At 45.7% G+C, this 21,115-nt stretch overlaps 1 protein-coding gene across 2 annotated transcripts in view; it reads right to left on the bottom strand.

The window, feature by feature from the left end:
- The window catches only part of LOC142796343 (venom metalloproteinase BumaMPs1-like), a 202,964-nt gene that overhangs the window by 86,079 nt on the left and 95,770 nt on the right, over nt 1-21,115 (bottom strand). For both annotated transcript variants that reach the window (XM_075886705.1, XM_075886706.1), the window contains exons 9-10: nt 15,887-15,936; nt 5,375-5,483 (exon numbers count right to left, since the gene is read on the bottom strand). In XM_075886705.1, coding sequence (XP_075742820.1) covers nt 5,375-5,483; nt 15,887-15,936 — 159 coding nt within the window. The remainder of the gene's footprint in view (nt 1-5,374; nt 5,484-15,886; nt 15,937-21,115) is intronic.

The raw sequence follows: 21,115 nt of genomic DNA, 5'->3' as shown, positions 1-21,115 counted from the left end.
CGGGCGGCGAATCTTACTTGCGGCTTCGTTTAATGCTGTGTTTCGGCTTTGTTTTGAAAGAAATATTGAACCCTTTTGAACTTCGTGAGCCAATTTGGAAAGTAAGTCTGAAAAAATGAAATGGTGAAGCGCAACCGTCGAAGATTTGCTAATACTTGTTTCGTAACAAAACAGCTTCAAGCCATACGAACACACACGGAGCCAAAAGCAGGCTAGAAGTACTCATATTAGACAAATGTGTGTACTACCCATCATTTCCATGCTCGCTGAAGCGCCGTGCGCTGCAGTTCCCATAGACACTAGCGCCAGAGTTCCCTCTGGTAAGTATTGTGGGAAACTTTATGGTTTGCTTACGAGAGGGAACTCTGGCGCTAGTTTCTATTAGTATTGTGGGAAACTCTATGGTTTGTCGAAATTCCCTGTTTTTCCTCATTTATTCCTCCTCTTTGGTTTGCTCCGCTCACTCAGCTGGCGGTGCTCAGCTGATCGGCACCGGTCTCTGGAGCTCTCGCTGCAAACGAGTTCCGGAAGTTACTGTCCGCTTTTGCGACTTCTGGTCACTCGCATGCAGCCTCTGCCGATGTCACGGAGGAAGGAAAGGTAAAGAAAGGGCATGCCCAGCCGGCGCAGGGCGTAAAAAATGTGGCGGAAATTACGTCACGCGCTGTCATATTCACTAGGCACAATGGCGGCGTTTTGTTATTGTTGATGTAGTGCGCTGCGGGCACCGTTGAGGCGGTCCATCGGCGGTGTGCGCGTTTTCATGGGCCTTGCACCTAACCGTGGCGTACTTCAGGTGTTCGGCAGCATCCATTCTTTGTGCCGCATTGTTAGCTACGCAATTTTCCTCCGGTGGTGGTTGTAACCAGGTGTCTGAACTAGAAACCACGGAAAGAGCGCGCATATACTTACTCCGAATTCGCAGCGTCCGTCAAAATTATGCTGAAAAGCCATCAAAAGAGATAGCGACTTTGCTCAAGAATTCGTTCAATGAATGCCTTGCAAGTTAGTGACAGTTATACGGTGTTGCTTCTTATCACGACGGACGATGCATTTGCGGTCCACAGGCCCTTATTAAGACGGTAATCTAATCTTGCTTTTCATGTTCCTGTACAGTTACCGGTTGACGCTGAGCTGTGTTCCAGATAAGGAAGACAGAAACAAGCGCCTTCTTTTTATTTTCTTTTAATGACTAGCCACTTATGCGAAAGACATCTTATCTCGCATTTGGCTGGCTTTACCTGCCGTCCTTGGCGGCTGTGTTGACGCGTGGAGCTTCCCGCAGACCTTTTCTCACGCATTCCTATGGCTAACTTTTTCACGTTTCGCCCTACGCGATCCGGGTCTCCATTTTCCGTAGCTACTAGTGCGCCTGAATCACACTGGAGACGTGTTCCTACGCACTTTCGATGGTCTTCGCTGCTTTCGGCCTTTGGGATATCCGTAGGAACCAGTGCGCGCCAGACAAAAGAAGGGCGAAAACAAAAGAGGCCGGCGCAAACTCAACGGGCTGCCACGCACACTAGTTCCACGGACGCCGACTTTACTGGCATAATTACGGACTTCCGGGTTTATTGCAGGGAAGGCATTTTTTTCTTTTTTTATCGTTGTGTTTAGCCCACAGCCTGGACGAAAATTTCATAAAGGCCAAAGAGAAGAGCAAAAGGGGAAAAAAGTGATCTGAAAGACGCTGTACCAATTTAGGTGCCTGCTTCGTCACGCGGCAATGTCCGAAATATCATCTTTATTTTCACAAAGAACACGTCAAATAAAAAAAGCTTAACGTGCAACTTGCCGTGTGTATCGTTAACGCCGGCAGTGCAAGAGTACAACAGCCATACGCATAGATTTCGTCAACCGTATCGCGGCAAGACAGCGTGTTGAAATCCGTTCCGTTGGATTCAGATAGCACCGACGCACGCGGCGTGCAGGCCACATGCTTTTTGAGACAGAGAGGGAGTCGCGCCTTCTGCTTCGCATTCACATGTAAAGAAGAGAGGAGAATTTGCCTAGTTATTATAGCCGACTTCAGGCTTCATCGTGGCGTCACAACGAGTGACGTCAGGGCCTCTCCTTACCTTTCCTTCCTCCGTGGCCGGTGTGAACATTAGTCGCTTTTTGGTCGCCAGTCGCAAATAGTCACGTGACGGCTGCTAGTCGCCGGTGTGCACCAGCCTTTAATGTGAAAACAGCGAAGTTAGATATTTTGGTACCAAGTGAAGATCCCGTGACACTGCCTATTGCAGACAGTTGTTACTTGAAAAGCCTTGCATCTGCTGACCCATTACTTTCAATTCTTGAGCAGACACGAAATAAATTGTTATTAAAATGCTACACGCATTATATACGCTTAGAAGATCTCCGTTAATACGCAGCTGTTGTTTATTTTGGATCTGGTCTCTTCAACCGCTTCCTACAAAACTGGTTCGTTCAGGTACAATAAGGGCTTGATGAAAAACTACAATTATCCATCACTGGCGACAATTTTTTTTTTGCCAAAAAGCGTGCAGAATTAGCATTCAGCAAGTATCGAGAGTGTGGAATGCATAATGCATACGTTGAAAATGTGGCATGCATTCAGTCAATGAATGCAATCAATATATGTTGTAACTTGCAGTTGCGGGGCACAGCGGTCGCGTTTCGATGGAGGCGACATGTTTGTCTCTCTTATACTGCGCAATGTCAGCGCCTGTTCAATACAGACGGGACAAATTTCCGGAGCCCTACCCTATGTCGTGTCTATCGCAATCAAATCGTGCTTCTTGGACAAAGAACCCAAGATTTTCTTATAAGTACCTTGTGGTTGCAGTTTGAGGGATCGTAGGAATTGTTGAGCAACACTGGTAATTGTACATTTTAGCTACAAAAGGAAAAATAACGTGACCCAAGTCACTAACAGTTTAGGAGGTGAAATGAACACAGTGCAGCGTGGTCATCTTTCGTGATACTATACTGCGCACAATGCAAAAACAATCGTGTCCGGCATCGCTTTGACAGACACGGTGTCGGTTTCACGGTGTCGCTTTCACAGAAAACACCTAGAGGGAAATCCGGCGCTATGACCAGCTAGATGCAAGGGAATGCCTGTATTTGTGAGCTTTGAACATTACTCGGCTTTACCTCGAAGCCGCATCTGGCTTCACGTTAAAATGATTGGTAAATGCAAAGCATTTCTTAGCGAACTTCGGCGACATTGAGCGTATCTATCTATCTATCTATCTATCTATCTATCTATCTATCTATCTATCTATCTATCTATCTATCTATCTATCTATCTATCTATCTATCTATCTATCTATCAATCTATCTATCTATCTATCTATCTATCTATCTATCTATCTATCTATCTATCTATCTATCTATCTATCTATCTATCTATCTATCTAGCCGCTTACGTTTGGGTGCTCCCGTGGGCACCCGTTTAACTTGGCGTGAACAAAAGTTAGCTTGGGAGGGTAAGATGGTTTCACGAACATGACGCGATAGTCAAAACATGAATTATTTCACAATCCTGTCGTCTACGTCCTCAAACACTTCCCGCACGACAGTGGTACATACCCACGGGCGGGTATGTGCCGCTGCTGTGCGGGTATGTGCCACAGGTGATTGACACTTAGTATCTACCCAAGTATGACGAAAACACACATGGACAATTCGAACGCGTGAGCGTTAAGAAATAATCCACATCGGTATCGTAAACCCAAGGAATGCAAAGAATAAATGTCAGGGTTCCAGCTGGAATGGAACCAAAGCATTCTGCGTGGCAGTAAGCATCTTACCTTAGAGCTGCGCCACGTCACGGAACTTCTTTTCAAATAGACGCTAATCTTCGTAAAACATCTATAGTGGTTGCAGTGGTGCCTAGCCAATTTTATAACCGTCACATATGTGCGCCCGATCGGGTCAACGTCAAATGTGGTTAGTTGGCATGCGGTCAAGTTGACTTATGTAGCAGTGTCCAGTGCCAGCATCCTCGGGAGCATCAGCGCTTCCTATCAGCTTCTGGTGTTGCAAATGCACATGTTCCAGTTGGCATTGTTGCGCAAGTGCAAACAAGTGTTTATATAAACATCTGCAACTCTTCAACTTATGTCTGTGCGTGCAACATTTGTACATATATTAGCGTCACTTTATGACGTGTCACTCAACAAAATTGCAACATAGTCAACTTCCTTCCGCATGCTTCTCATAACGTCGATTGCCAGGTACGTGGGATCTGCCGAATTTTTCGCTACTAAAAGAGCACGTAATGAGAAATTTATTTTCTTTGAATTGCACCAGAACGTGTTTTATTTAACGATGAAAACTTCTGCGTCGATAAACAGTTTAACGATGAGTAAGAAGTAACCAACGGCCGCTAAGCATCACAGGCAAACGACCAAGCGCATTCTCTCTACTGCTTTCTGGAGCCTGTTTGTTTCTTTCGCCGTGTGGTTGTGAGTGGACATTTATTTTAGGTTATATGCGCGTCAATAAGGTCCGTTTATTAACATTTTGTGTTAAAGAAGCTTTCTATACACAGTAGTATTCGATTTTGAGCCGAAGAATCGCCCAACACCACCCAACACAAGACTTGCGGACAAATATACCGGCTGTGTTCCAATTTTTAGACCGCATCGTAAACAACACATACAGCTCAGAAGACAGTGCCGAGCGGATGGTGTTACAAAAATGCAACACGTCTGAACGGCTTCGACACGAGCAGGTGCCACCGCACGTCTAGAAGAAAAAGCCTAGATAAACAGGCGTAGCTGTTGTATTTCTCAGACTATTTCGCGTTGAAATATAAAGAAATACACGTTACTCACATTGATTGTGTGTAGAAGACTCTGGTTTTGCGTAGATGACCATTTCGGCGAGATCAAATTTATTTAAGCAATTAGCTGTGCCGCCATCATGTTGGGACAGCAAAGTAGCCTGCATCGTATTTGTCTACGATGCCGTCTTCTCGAAGCTTTCTATTTTGTCGGCCACGTGAAAATCGGCATGGGACTTAATATGGCTTGTTTAATTAGCTGTCAATTCAGCAGTCTCGGAAGAAACCTACCATCAATCCCACCACTCCAACAAAACCCCTTCTATAAAAAGTTCGCATAGACGGTTCCGCCACATTTCTCTTTAGTACTTTTGTAAGAAACTCTATGGCTAGCACTTCAAAATTCATTCAGGCATTAGGGTCTTATTGTGATAAGAACTTCTTTTTCAGGGGTTGGATCACTCGAGGCATTCCGCTTTATACAATACTTACTCTACTAGTATTATTCTGCAAAACATCGAGTGTCACAAAGTATACTTAACATTTCAGTAGTGCCTAAAAATTTAGGCACCTTGCATTTCCACACAAGAAATCACAGAATCTTTAATGCTCACTCACCTGTGTGCAATCTCATGTGCAAAGACGTAGACGCCATAAAAACTGCCGACTCGTTCTTCAGATAGCCCCACTTTCCATTGTGTGCAAACTGCTCCAAGATACGCAGATCCTACATGAATGAGCGAAAAGTGAAGGCTGTGGATAGATTTGCATGACATTGCGGCTACAATGTCATACAAATATGTACTTTCTGCGCTTCGATGGTATTCCTGGGGTTTTTTATAGTATTACGTCGTAAGTCATTTGCTAGGGTATACTAAAAAATTGAGCTATGTTCTGCTAATCTTTCAAGCTTAAACTTTCATATGAAATTGATCATTCTACATAAGGCTAGACAATCAAATAGATAACAAAATTTCTGCTTGCTCCGGCTGTATTTCTGCTGCTTTTACCTAATATAGCAACAACTCGTGACTGCGGTATGTCGAATGCTTGACGACGAAGACGAAAATCATTTTCAGATGCGAAACAGCTTAGAGTCCAGCTCAATCAGGTACACATTGTGACAGCCATTACTGCGTATGCGCGACTGCTACCCTTCAGTCCCCTCTCCTACACTCCCCTCTCGGCGCTTACACTCGGCTACCTTGGCTCGCGTCTCGTCGATATTACCCACGCTCCATCTCCTTTCTCGAACGCAATCGGCATGCTTGACTCAAACCTCATCGGTCTCGTTAGTTTCCACTGCTGAAGCTTGCATTCAGTTTCCCTTGCTCGAGCCTTCTCGATGTTGCAGGCGCGACGTCGCCATTCAGAAATGTTATCAGCTTTACTAGCTCTTGAAACACCAGCGACGGCCCCGTTAGGTTAAATTGCTTCAGTGTGTGTTTTGGTGGACTAGGGAGTTTCACTTTTTGGTGTCCTCTCCAGCGCAGATAAACGAGCCGAAAGAGTGTTCACTCAATGTACACTCGAAAGTTGCAAGTGGGGGAGAGAGTGAAGTGACAGAGAGGTGACACGTGGTGAGCGCACGCCAGGCGAGGAAGAGGATGATGTCACTGCGCACAGCGAAGGATGGTGTCACCTACTTGGTATTGCTTTAACATCTGCGGTGAAAAGAGCACAGTGCGGTGCGTTGGGGTGGAGACACGGACGAACAGTGTTACACAGGCTAGTCAAAGAACTGCTCCGCAACTAATATGCGTTGTGCTACTAATTAGGCAACCGCCACTACCATCATGTCGAAAGTGCACTTCACTTTCTGCTGTTGCCACACATCGAAAAAGTGACCCTTTGTTAGCATAGCTGCATTCGCTGAAAGCAGCGGTTTAAAATAATGTAGGTTTGGGCGCGTTGGTTATGCATCGTTCTTCATAAAACAGAGCGTATAAAGCAATGAACGTTCACAACATGGAAGAAGCAGCAATTTCACCAGTTGTCGAGTCGTCGTGAGGTCGACGAAGGCAGTAGTCTGCTTGTTCAAACTAAACTGTATATTTTTGTGAACGTGTGCCCGAACACACAAAAAAGCGGCGTGCGGGAGATTCACGCTGAAAACTGATACGGGTGTGAACAGTCGTTGGCCCTTAAGGAAGACATTATCCTTGGCACACGCCGTCTCATACATCATGCATGAAATTTACAACCCTATCGCTTTGGTCGCGTAGGCACTTTAACAAGCGTGACTGTTCACGTCCAGCATGGAATATTAGCAAAACAATTTTGCTGAATCGCGAAGTTTCTCAAACACTCAATAACGGTCTGCGACGAGCATTACTGGCAATTCTAGTGGATGTAAACCTGATAAAGCAAGAAACGAGAAATGCATTATCACAGTAAATATATGGCCTAGCTAGGTCAAATGCTTCTGTAAATCCTGTTAGGCATTCGTAAATCAGTTCAGGCATACGTCGAACACATAAAGTTTCGCTAATAGAACGGAGTAAACCATGCTTTGAGGAGCTGCCTAAAGTACGCGTACAGGAAAACAATACATAGCCAGCAGACGAAGCAGGAAGCGATCCCCAATAGGCGCGGTTCAACCTGTAACCGCTGGTGGTGGCTCCACAAGACTTCGGGACTGTTGTTACCCTCGTTAGAAGGTGCCATGCTCGCCACGAGAAGCAAAGCCGAGTGGCGTATCCACGTCCAAAAGTCCCAGTGCTCTTCTCGAAGGGAGCCTCAAGCGGTGGGAAGCAACAAAGGAATTTGAATGCGGCAACTTCCCACTGCTCTCAAGTGCTGCCTTTCCTCCCTCGCCTCCTCCACTGTGGTGGAACATGCCGTTATAAGTTTGGCAGCCAATTTCCTGAGCAAGCGGACACCCATCAGTGCCGCAGCCATTATTTGCGACTCCTGGGTGGCCTTGGCCGCGATCTCGCGTGAGGAAGACGACAGCCTCCTTGCGCAGAGAGTGGCCCGGAAGCTACACGCTGTGAAGCAAATGGGCTACGACCTTTCGTTTCACTGGGTGCCTTCACATATCGGAATACCCAACAACGAAGCGGCCGACCGTGCCGCGAGAGATGTGCATAAACCCACCACTGGCGTCACGAAGTGCGCGTGCTTCGCGCATACCGACCATCTCCTCACCACCTGCTACCTGCGCGAGCATCATCCCCACCCTCGCGTAGCAGCTGGAAAGCCGCCGCGGCGGCTCCCTCTCAAGAGATTACCAAGACGAGACCACTGTTTCCTTCCCCATCTTCTCACCAGAGACAAACACATCGCCGAACGAAAACATCGTCACTCCGGGCGTGGCAGTCCATACTGCTCAGATTGCGGCGACCTGGAGACTCTGGACCACCTTTTACTTCATTGCCCGGTGGGCGACGCCAGCAGAATAGTGATACTCACAACTTACGGATCTCTCGGCCGGCCTCGGACAACAACTGAGCACATCTTGTTCGCGAACAGTGGCCGCACGCATATCAAGCATGCCCTTTCAGAACTGCTGAACTTTGTTGACGGAAGTGGACTGCATGAAAAAATTTAGAGAATTTGCACCCCGTGATTTTGATAGACGATCTGTGCGTCTCCCCCTTCTTTTTCGGTCTCTTGACTCGCTCTCTCCTTTCTGTTTCCTCTCTTCGCTCAAGTCTATTACCCACATTTTCCCTTCCCCTGAGAACCACTGCGGAGGTGTCGCACTTAGCTGCCGACAGTTGCGGGGTTCACACTTGTTTTCTTTTACGATTTTAGGAACCACTCCCCTCTCCCCCGCACGGTTCGCGGGCCAATATTTCTACGGGAATGTCCTCCTGATGGCTTGCTCGGCGATATTGCGAAGCAAACTGGCCGTGCAGGTGGTGTCCAAGCGAGAAACGTCCCTGCTCTTTGGCTGCTCTTCCACAAAAAAACAGCAGCACTAACCCAACCACCACCTTGTTCCGGGAAGGAACCAATTTTCTCTCTCCTCAGTGAAAATCGGGCCAAAGGAGCATTGTGTCAGGAGATGCGGCCCCGATTGGGCGACCGTGTGTTATTGACCGATGCCCTGGAGGGCGGTGTTTTGTGCGTGATTGGTGCTTCAGTCAAGGAGGAGCAGCCTGGCAGGGCCTAAAAGGCCACTCACCAGGCCCTATACCAAATTTTAGTTGGACCGTCGAAGTTGTTGGGTGTCTAACGTGGTTGCTTGGGCGAGTTGGTACGACATGATTCACTTAAAAAAACAGCGCCAATAACGAGGGACAAGAGAAAGAAGGAGACAGACAGCGGCACTGACTTGCAACAAGATTTATTTGCCAGAACCGCACAATATATATTTGAACAGTATCTAACAAAAAAGAGAAAAATACAAAACAAACAAAACAGAATCCACCTAACAACCACGTAGTCATCTCTACAACGCACCATGAACAACACGTGTGCTAACGTGCCGAAGGAAATCTATTTCTTTTAGTGATAGCACGGAAAGGCTGAGCAGTGCATGTGTCAGCAGGCCTTCGATTGCGCTATCACTAAAAGAAATAGATTTCCTTCGGCACGTTAGCACACGTGTTGTTCATGGTGCGTTGTAGAAATGACTACGTGGCTGTTAGGTGGATTCTGTTTTGTTTGTTTTCTATTTTTATCTTTTTTTGTTAGATACTGTTCAAGTACATATTGTGCGGTTCTGGCAAACAAATCTTGTTGTAAATCAGTGCCGCTGTTTGTCTCCTTCTTTCTCTTGTCCCTCGTTATTGGCGCTGTTTTTTTAAGTGAATCTTGTTGGGTATCCAATGAAAAACATTTTGCCACAAAAATAATTTTAAATCGGTTGAGTACGAGCTGAAAAAAAAGGTTTTTTTGAAGCACCATGAAATGAGGACGAGAGGAGGCGAGCTCGAAACCCTTGCCACTCCTCCATGTGGCCTTGGCTAGCCCAATCTCTTCCCTACTCTCTCCGGCATCTGATGTCGAGGTCCCGTGCGCATCACGTACCCGAACAAGCCCAACCACCGTGCACGCGAGCAGCGCTCTTTGTTTTTCTGTTTTTGACCAGCGTTAATTTGAGGTCTACTGCCTGGTTCTGTGGGATGGTTTGGAAATGCTGGCTTAGACGCGTTAGAATAGATGAGCATAATGAGTGCGATAACGCGCAGGAGCTTTCCACGGCTGTCGTCTGGTGAATTCGCTAACCGCAGAATCGCGGGAACACGAACACAGACGAAACTCCAGCACTTTAGCCCTGCATCTCCTTGCTATTCGTGAAAAAAAAAAAGAAAAGAAGAATGCCCACAGTATTTATTGCGTCCTGTTATTATCTACATATTTATTATTCTCTTCAAGCAACAAATACGTCAACTACGCATGTTGTGTTAAATAATTTTCGCTATGTCACGTGTGTTACAAATCCACATGCCATGTTGTGGGCAGAGACGCTCGCGCAGTGTGGAAGAGACGCTCGTGCAGTTTGGCCTCTGTGGCATTAGTAGCCTGTGTGAATATGAGTAAGTCTTTGTGGCATGTGTTTTATTACGTGAAAGTGAAATATTTATTTTATTATGAAGTCGAAGACAACACTTCCGAAGTGGGATGGAAGTCCAGTCGCCAAATATTGGGTGAATGTGAGTTTTAAAACTGCACTGAACTGGTAAACCTAACCCTGGAATGGAACGCACCGACGATCGAGTCAGCCTGACTGGTGGCGGAGACGTGGACTCTAACAACGCAGACACCATCATGGCTCGTGAATTACCGCAAGCCCTCAAGAAAAGGACAGGCTGATATCGACCCTGCTGGAACGACTGTTTTGGCCGGCGAGGCGCAACCTCAACTAGTGCCAACAATCCAGGCGATTCCCGACTTGAGCTGCATCATCAGTCCCTTCTATGGCTTCGTGGAGGCTCCACTAGTGCGGGAGTGGATTAAAAATATTTCACGAACGTCTAACATTCATGGGTGGCCAGCAACGTACACGCTAAAAAATGCCAAGGACGACTAGTTGGAGTTGCCAACGACTGGTACCTTTCGAAGAGCTTCCGAATCACACCGTGGGAGGATTTCGAGGTACGTTTATATCCTATTTTTTCACCATAGCTCTGGATTTTACACGACAGGACATCAACTACACTCAATCGGAAGCACCTTGGCGAAAGCAGGGGACGCTGAGTGTCTACAGAAACCAGCAGTTGTGCCAGTTGCGGTCCGCACAAGACACGTAGACCCACTTTTCAAACAAGCCCCATCACACGCCGAGAACTCCGTAGATTGTAAAACACTGGCAACGAAGTAGGGCAAAGGTTTGAAGCCCAAGATGTCTGCTGGAGCAATAGACCAACGCATGAACAAGGACAAAGGACAAGGACAAGGGCGAAGTCGAAGCTGAGGGCGAAGGGAAATCATAGAACAAGTACGAAGCCGAAGATCGTGGCAAAAAAGCAGATGCGCTCCAAACGCGGTTTTGCGAGAAACGACAGCGTGGCGGAGAGAGTAAAAGAAACCACGAGAACACCGAAAACAAAGAAATGTGACGAACCAGAGACCAAGACGTCTGAGGGAGGCGAAAAAAAGCCGGAAGACAAGGACACAGCCGAAGCTGTAAGCAGGGAAACGCAGATGAACTTCCAACCATGGTGCTGCGAGAAGAGACAGCGAGGTGGTGAATGTGAATGAAAAACCCGGAATGGAGAAAGAAACAGCGGGATACGTCGGCGAAGAAAAAAAGAAAAAGGAAGATGATGAAGAATTACCTCCGACATAAAAGGTGGCACATAAGTATCAGCAGGTGGACAGCGAGATTGACGATCACCAAACACCGAAAGACATGCTTAGCCAAGGCGAGAAAACGGAAAACAAGCAACTTGAAGAATCGGGAAAAGTGCCACTGAGCCGACAGAAAGAAAGCAGAAAGAACATCGCCGTGCCAAGCCGCAGGAACATAACGAGCCAAAGTCAAGAGAACCAGGCGACGCCGAGGAGTTCACAGAAAACCTACCAAACGCCGGAGCAATTTCGAAGAAAGAATTACCTCAGACGGGCCAAAAGTCGAAGCTCGAGCCACACTAAACATCGAAGCTGAAGCGTAGGCTAAAGAACACTGGCACCGTGCGTGTTGTGACTTATTTCAAAGTCAAGCCAGTCAGGATGGCCGGAAACGACATTTACTTGAAAGTTTTCCCGCTAAGAACGAGCGAATTTATGGCTGCCTTGAAAAGCTTCACGCTCTGCGTATTTCTGTCTTATTTTGGTTACGTTCCTTCTTCATCTCGTTTCTATAATGTGGCACTTAGTAAGCAGTTGAATAGAATGGCCGTATAGTTTCATAAAATATCAGTGAAGAACGTTTCCGGGACAGCCTTAACGAGGACGTTAAATCGGTTGCAGGATGGCTGAATGTTAGAAATGCACGTGCCATGTGGTGGACAGTGAAAGAAGACATCGACGTGACTGATAGACGCTCTTGCAGTTCGGCCTGTGTGGCATTTAGTAACCTGTGTGGCACTTGAGTACGCCTTTGTGGCATGTATTTTATTACGTGAGCGTAAATTATTTCTTTTATTACGAGGTCGAAGAAAACACGTGCCACTGTTGGCAACGTCAGGGCATAGTCGTCTACGTAGAGGATCAACGTCTCTGCATTACCGTGTACGTAGGGCCATTCATACACGCACGTCATGCCCTCAATAGGGAGTTTCAGAATAACGTATGCAGGGGCTGTAGGCGTTGCAGGCATAGCAGGCGCGGTAAGAGTTTTAGAATAGCGTTTGCTCCTCCTAGAGAAAATTCCAGAGACTTTTGCCCAGACCACAATCCCAAATGCACAGAAGCTACTGACAGCACTTTGCGGGCCTCGCTGGCCATGATCGCCGCACGCTCTTTCAAATTTTCTGCATGCGGACTGTGAACGCGGAGGGCGACTCGCGTTACGACGCGTGCGCAGTGGCATCTACCACACCGCAAGGGCTCGCGGTGCACTATTCTAAATTTCCCTATGATCTAGGTGCCTATCCGCATAAGGAAGGCGCAGCAGCGTTCATCTCGAAATTCGACCCGTTTCCTCGGCGCGTAGTGTTGCAAATTTTGGCAAACGTGATCATGAACGCCTCATCTACGTATTGCGCTTGTCAGCTGAGCTCAATATTGTCAAAACTGGTCAGTGGCGCATTTTTTAAACGACGCTGCAAAGCGCTCCACATTGCTCTGAGCCATGGTTTTGATGGTTTATTCACCACACTCGTGGTTTACAGAACTCTTAACATCTATGCTTTAATTAGTTGTAAATAGTGCGATAAATCGTTTGTTTTTCATTTCCCCAATTTGCCAGCGTTCGCTTTCTCTACCCGAAATTCCGCCACGCCACCACAAGAGACCGGGTCTAACGTAACCTTGGCGTCTCGGCAACCCACGTCAGCGAGAACGCGTCGGGTAGAACCCGGTCCCGAACAAGTGTTGAACAGCGCTGGGATTCGAGGCTACAAGCTACAACAACAGTCGGCCCACGGGAAGCAGCTGTCTCGAGACTTGAATCACGTATGGGTGAGTGCTTGGCTTTTCCTTTGAGTGAATCAGGTTCTGAAACAGGAGTAAATTTTAGAGAAGGTAGTTAACTTTGCCGAAAGACTCAATTTTGCCGTTTCGAGAAGTTTATTTTGTGAAAGTAGCGAGCACTCAGTACGATCATGGACTTACGGGAGCTGCAGAAGCCAGGATTGCTGCTGTTGTGTGAGAAATTGGGGATCGATTCGAAGGGTTTGGAACATTAACGCATAATCACACCAGTAAATAATATTTTGGGGGCTGATAATGAGGAGCTTTGTGAAGCATGTGACCTCATAAATTAAAGAAAGAAAGAGCAGGAAGAGAGGGGTGAGTGTGAAAGAGAGGAACATCGCTTGGAATGAGAGCGGGAAACAAAAATACTGGAATAGGAGAGAGAAAAACATCGCATAAAATTTGAGCGTGAAACAAAAAGGCGGGACTCAGAGCGAAAAATATCGCATGTAACGTGAGCGTGGGGCAAAAATACAGCAGTCCGAGAGAGAGAAACGCCGCTTAGATGGTAAGCGTGAAATAGAAAGACTGGCACGCGAGATCCGCAAATGAGAACTTGAGGAATATGACGGGCAGTAGTCCCCAGCAAGTGGTACCTTATTTCAACTTGAAGACAGAGTTCTGGATGCCCAGGTACATGCAGCCATGTACAGAATCAGGGATTATTGACTTGTACTTTGTGATGTTTGACCAGAAATGCGAGAAACTGTCATTTGAGCTATACACATGGTGTCAAAAGCTACTCACAGTTCTGCCCAGCGAGGCAGATGATGCTGTTGCGCGACTTAGTGAGCAGGATGCGAACAACTACGAGGTAGTTAAGGTAGACATGTTCTGGATATTCGGAGCTTCTGTCTGGAGAAAAAAAGCAGGCTACCTTCTCAAGCGAAAGTGCAGTACTGATAAACGTCAGGTTGGAGAGCACCAGTTTGCGACCGAGAATATGTGGTTCAGTGTGACGAAAGCGATGGAGGACTAAGTACCGTGCTATGTACCGTGCTATGGACTAAGTACCGTGCTAGCAAAGCTGCGCTCTATTTGAGCAAGAAATTGGGCTCTCGAGAGATAGCGTAATGCGCTTCGAAAGAGAGTGGTCATGCATTGTGTAGGCCATTCATCAGTTGCAGTTTTATCTCAGAAGTGCCAAATTTAAGTAGAGACAGACCATTGTCGGTTTGCAGCCTCAGACCAGGTGGCTGCAAACCGTGACATCGAAGAACAGTCGCATAGTGAGCTGAGGCTTGATTCTTCAGAAATATAATTTTCACATTAGGTATAAGAAGGGGAAATGAAATGGAATTGCTGACGCACTCAGCCACTCTTTATAAGCTGTTCAAATGTGCTTTTGATGTATCAAAATTTTTTTCTTGCAACCTATTATGTGAACGTCTAAGGTTGCACGTTTGGTTTCTCAGCATAAGTTATTCCTGAAAGTTTTGAGTGTGAGCTTTTCGTTTAAAGCAGGCAAATAAAATTGGTTTGTTCGGAGTAGTACGAGTGCTTGCTTGTGCATGTGACCGAGCTTTAGAGACGCTGTCAATGTTTTCGGCAATTACACAAACAATACGACAAGCAAATGCAAGTTCCTGGTATTCAACTACAGACACTTTCGTCGTCCCTGCGAGTAGCAGCGGTGACTGTTGCCCTCCGTGACTCCTCTGGTGAGGAGGATACTGCTGTGACCCTCGTCTGAAGGCGCCACGCTGGCCATGAGAAGCAGAGCCGAGTGGCGTTTCCACGTCTGGAAGTCCTAGTGCCCTTCTCTCGATTAAAGCCTCAAGCGGTGGGAAGCAACAAAGGGGTTAGATTGTGGCAGCTTCCGACTGTCTGTGAGCCAATATACCTACGGTCATTTTCTTCTAATGGCTTGTTTGGCGAGATGGCGAAGCATACCGACCACGCAGGTCGTGTCAAATCGAATAGTCTCCACTTCTTGGCTGCCGTTCTAGGGAAAGACAGCAGCACTAACCCAACCGCCACCTCGTTCCGGGAAAGAAACCATTTCCTTTCCCTTCACTGAAAGTCTAAACAGAGGAGCATTGCGTCAGGAGATACGACCCCTGTTCGGCGACCATTTGTTATTGAATGATGCCTTGCAGGGCGGTGTTTTGTGTGTGATTGGTGCTTAAATAAAAGAGGACGAGCCTGACAGGGCTTAATTAAAACGACCCTACAAAGTGCTGACGTTGCTCTGAACTAAGGTTTTGATAGCGTATACTTCACGCTCGTGGTTTACAGAACTCCTAACGTCTATGCGGTAATTAGTTGTAAATAGTGACGTAAACTTGTTTGTTTTTTGTTTCCCCAACTTGTGCGTGCCCCTTTCTTTCACCCAAAGTCCAGCTACGCCACCACAAGACACCGGGTCTGACATCAGCGGGGACGCGTAGTGTGGACCCCGGTCCACAACAGAACCAACAGGAAGAGTGAAATGTGTGGTGCGCAGTCTTTTGACCAGCGGCAATAAGCTCTAGTTGGCGTAATATGGATAATGCTTTCGTAATAACTAGCTCGTTGCTCACACGGTGGGAATTCGTTCGAGAGTTGACTCATTCAGCCTGAATAGGAAATTCGCTTAAAAGATGTAGAGTTACTTACCTCCGACCCAATGTTGTAAAGTACTACCTTCCCATTCAGACAAATTTAATCTGAAAAGACATGATTGAAAGTGTTAAGTTGGGGCCGTGTCCCGCTGTACGTCAAAAAGCAATGCATATCAAATTATGGCGCAAAAGCAAGGGTCACAGCGGTACTTGGTGTCGTGCCCATTTTTGAACACCTTGTATTACACCCCCCCCCTGGCTACTTGTCGCACAATTTCAGATACTGTGTGTTTACAGGTATTACGGGCCATATATATTTTGTACGATGCTCACTCACTTGTACGAGCCTCACTTTGTATCCTATTCAATTTAAGCCTCAGTGCTCCCTCGCAACTTGTTACCTTTCTTTCGCACATTTTGTTGGTTTATTCGTCGTTACTTAAGAAGCCTTATGACAAGATCTTTTGTGCGATTTTACTCTTACTGTATGTCACGTTTATTTCCATCACTGGCCAGATATACCATTCACTTACACCACTTTCGCACATTTAACACAAATGAGGTAATGAAGCTTAGCGTAGGGTAAGCTTCGATTCCGAGTGGCAATTTTTGATTACTTCTAGACAATGTACTATCGGAGAAAAACTGAGACGTGGTAAACATGGCATCCCATCAAAACATGTCGTTGTCACATTAGGAAACCTGAAATATTTTAGCTGCCGAGACAATGCATGATAGAGTCGGCGCGCTTCTTATACGAGAAGGGGGGACATTACGCAGCGTATGTGCCAATATGGTTGATTGGGCGAGTTGGTGATACATGATGATTTGAAATAAAAGCGCACTTCTTAGACACGGCGTTGTCTCTGTCTTTCTGTCCGTGACTAAGTAATACACTCATATTTCAAACCATCAAGTATGTGCCAAACTAGAACGAACAGGAAGCAGAAGTGGGTAATGCCAAAGAGGAAGAAGTTGGTCCTGTGCCGGAAGACATTATACACTTGCACCAATACATCATACCCTTTCAGGCGCCGCCTATAAAAACTGTCTGTAAGTGTGTCAAATGACTGTAACGTTACTTCAAGACACTCAGTATTTTATTGCAATAAGAATAATGAGATAATTGTAGAATTTATGTGTGTTATCGGGACTAATCATGATTAGGTTGTGTAAATATCTCTTTACTCTGAAGTCATTCGTGCTTACTTTTGGAATCAGCATGATAAAAATACAGGCTAGGATAATAGTAAAGATTCCTTTTTATGTTCGTTTTTAGAAAAGAAAAATTTTGCTTTTCACATTAGTTGCAGGAGAGAGCACGTCGTACGACTCGTCAAACGTGGTTGTGCCTTCAAGAAAGTGATCATATGTATCAGTGCACTGAGAGATGAAGTTGAATAAATATATATATATATATATATATATATATATATATATATATATATATATATATATATATTGCAGGATGTTCAAATATTGCAAAGTACTATATATCTTGCTCTTGCTTAGAATCTTATTGCGGCAAATAGCAAAAACGAGTGGTGTACACAATTGTGTACATTGCGTCTGAAAGGTTTAAACGCTTGTTGTGAACGTAACCACATAGTAATTGTTGGGGTGTTACATTCAAAAACTGTGCTATGACTAGGCGGAACGCCGTTGTGGATGTCTGTGGAAATGTTGTGCGTCTGTCATTGCTTAACATTGATCATATTTTGTAACTTGTTAGTTTTATTCTACACAAAGAAAAAGGGGGACGTATGTTCGCACACATGGGTTTCAAGAACAGATATGTGTTACGTGTTAGTCATGCTGGCTGCACTCTTGCCCCCTGAGGTCAATGTGACGCTGCCGGCTTTGTAGATAACACACCAATCGGGACTGCCTCTTTTCAACACTACATGTACAGTTAGGCTCAATATTAAGTTTTAGGAAGGCAGCCTGCCTAATGAACAGCGTGATGAAAAACACTACGCATAACTAGCAAATGATGATTTGAGCGCAGTTTATATGCATTCTATTCGGTGGGTTAATTTGTGTTCAGGACATTCAGGATCCGACTCTATAGGTGTCCCAAAATACCACCCTGCTGAAGGCCGTCTCGCGCATACGGTTGCTATTGCGTGATGGAAGCACCAAGCACGTAGCCACGTCCAAAACGCCTGTGAAGTATTTCGGAAAAATGAGCGAGTAGGTATTTCATCGTTTTTTAATCGAAACCCTTAGTGGCCTAGATTAACGAGTTTCACGGTGTATCTACGCTTAGTCTTCAAGCGAATAATCCCTGGAGTGTTCGCCTTGAAGCGAAGAACGCATATCGCGTATTAGCGCCACCTGCTGCCAATGACAAACCTGTTCCTTCAGCTGTGTCCCCGTGATTAACCACGTGACTTTGCTGCACCGTGTCACCAGATGAGTGCTTATATTCAGCCATTGTGCCATGGTTGCTCGATGGAACCAGAGATCTAAAGCGCAGGTTGAACTGTGCCGAATATGTTTGTGCGATCGCTGCGGTGAAAGCGGCTAGCTGCGGATGTCCCTCGGCTTGGAAATGACTTAAAGAGGATTTATGTGAAACACTACGTGAAGTGTTAGGATGAAACGAGTGAGGAACTGTAACTTCGGCGAGCTAAGCATTGCGACAAGCATGCAGAAAAGTGTAGGGACAATCTTTAAGTACAAGGAGCACGCATCGTGTTGAAGTTTGAGAAAGGTTTCAGAAACTATGAAAACGACGGTGCTGAGTGTTCGCAGTACGGCACGTATGAGTAGCCATATCTTTCGCTTGGTAAGATGTGCTTGAAATATGTGAGTAAACAGGCACAACCAAGTGAAACAAGCCTTCACTAACAACACATTTCATAGCCAAACTAAGCCAATTCAAATTGTTTTTCGCGCACCATCGTTTTAATATGTGGATTATTTCTTTCCTGGCCAATACTGCTCATTCACAAACGGGCTGCTACTGGTTCCGATGACTGGGCAGTTTTAACCTCATTTGATAGCAGTGACTCTATTCATCAACAAAGGTTGTGAAACGTTCCCCTCTGGTCGTGCCGAACCTTCTATTCGTTCGAGTCCATATTTTTCAATTGAAATTCTGCTTTTTTTGGTGGGTTGGTGTGTAAATTTCTAGGTGTACCGAACTGTGGCAGCAAACACATTTTGTGAAAAATGAAGGAGCAAAAAAAAAACAATAAAACGGCAGCTAACAACTATTTACTTGCACTCTCGGACTCGTACTGGAAAGAAACACGATTTCCGTGTATGCGTGAACAGACAACTTATTACGTAAGTGGCATGGTCAAGGTAACACGCAAAAGAAAGTGCATTTCTCGGAAATACTAAATAATAGATCTGTCACTTGCACAATCAGACCTTTTTCTTTCGATATTGAATGCTTCCGACAACACTAACCGCAGCAAAAAAAAAACTGCTAGAGCCAGGTTACCAGTAAAGCTGCACACTTAGGGGAAATATGCTGCGTGACTAGCCGTGACGGCAAAATACTTTTCTGGTGAACACGTGTCCAGTGTCCTGGTTATATATTTAGTTGGTCTACGTGTTTTTGGTCATGCCACAAGTGGTCACATGACAAGTTGCCACTTGTGACTACTGTTTACATGATTTCTCAGACATGACTTTGCATTACATTTGCTTCCTGAAGGCCAGATTTATTTGATATGGAGACTAACGTCCCAGAACCACCATATGACTATGAGAAACGCCCTAGGGGAGGGCTCTGAAAGTTTAGACCACCTGCGCTTTTTAACGTGCACCCAAATCTGAGCACATTGGCCTACAACATTTCCGCCTCCATCGAGAATGCAGCCGCCGCAACCGGGATTCGATTCCGCGACCTGTGGGTCAGCAGCCGAGTACCTTAGGCACTAGACCACTGCGGATGGGCTTCCAGGAGGCCAGTCATGCGGTCTCGACTTTATTTTAAATTAGAAGCATTTATTAACGAATTTCGGCGACTTTGAGCGTATCTATCTATCTATCTATCTATCTATCTATCTATCTATCTATCTATCTATCTATCTATCTACCTATCTATCTATCTATCTATCTATCTATCTATCTATCTATCTATCTATCTATCTATCTATCTATCTATCTATCTATCTATCTATCTATCTATCTATCTATCTATCTATCTATCTATCTATCTATCTATCTATCTATCTAGCCGCTTAGGTTTCGGTGCTCTCTTGGTCGCCCCCTCAACTTGGCGTGAACCAAAATTAGCATGGAAGGGTGAGGTGGTTTGACAAATACGACGCACTTGTTAAGACATAATTAATATCCCAATCCCGTCACGTAAGTCGTCAAACACTTCCCGCTCTACAGAGGCACATACCCATGGGCCGGTATGTGCCGCTGGTATGCGGGTACATGCCACAGGTGCTTGACTACTAAAGTGACGTTAACAAATTCCCGACATCGATGGTTTCGACCCAACGAGTGCAAGGAATAAATGTCAGGGTCCCAGCTGGAATTGAACCCAAGCATTATGCGTGGCAATGAAGCCTTTTACCACAGAGCAACGGCAGGTGTTTTTCAAATAGGCGCTACAATCTTCGTGACACGTCAATAGTGGTTACAGTGCTGCCCACGCAATTTTATAAACATTATATATCAACTCTTTTGAAACGCCCCGCCACGATGGTCTTGTGAATAAGGTACTCGGCTGCTCACCCGCAGGTCGTGGGATTCGAATTCCGGCACAGCGGCTGAATTTCCAATAGAGGCGAAAACTATGTAGGCACGTTAAAGAACCCCAAGAGGTCGAAATTTCCGGAGCGCTCCCTAAGAAGTCTCTCGTAATCGTATGGTGGTTTTCAGACGGTAAACCCCATATATAAAGCAACTCCTTTGAAACAGCCACCACGTCGGGTTAACGTCAATTGTGGTTAGTTGTCATGCGCTGAAGTATATTTTATGTAGGAGTGCCCAGGGTCAGCATCCTCGCTTGCATCAGCGCTTCTATAAACTTCTGGTGTTTCTAATACGCATGTTCCAGATGGCATCGTTGCGCAAGTGCAAACAACTGGATTTTCAAACAGCTGCAACTCTTCAACATATGTGTGTGCGTGCAGCATTTGTACATATATTTATCGTTCTTTTATGACGTGTAGCTCAATAAAAAATTACCATACGGCCTCATTCTCTCCGCAAGCTTCGCATAACGTCAATTTCCAGGTATGCGGAACCGTAACACGTGGCTATGAATGACATAATTTTACAGAATTCCTTGATGTCACGCAACTAAGGGGGA

This window comes from Rhipicephalus microplus, chromosome 2 (assembly GCF_043290135.1).
Source record: "Rhipicephalus microplus isolate Deutch F79 chromosome 2, USDA_Rmic, whole genome shotgun sequence".
Taxonomy (NCBI): domain Eukaryota; kingdom Metazoa; phylum Arthropoda; class Arachnida; order Ixodida; family Ixodidae; genus Rhipicephalus; species Rhipicephalus microplus.
This window is presented reverse-complemented; position numbering and strand designations above follow the sequence as displayed.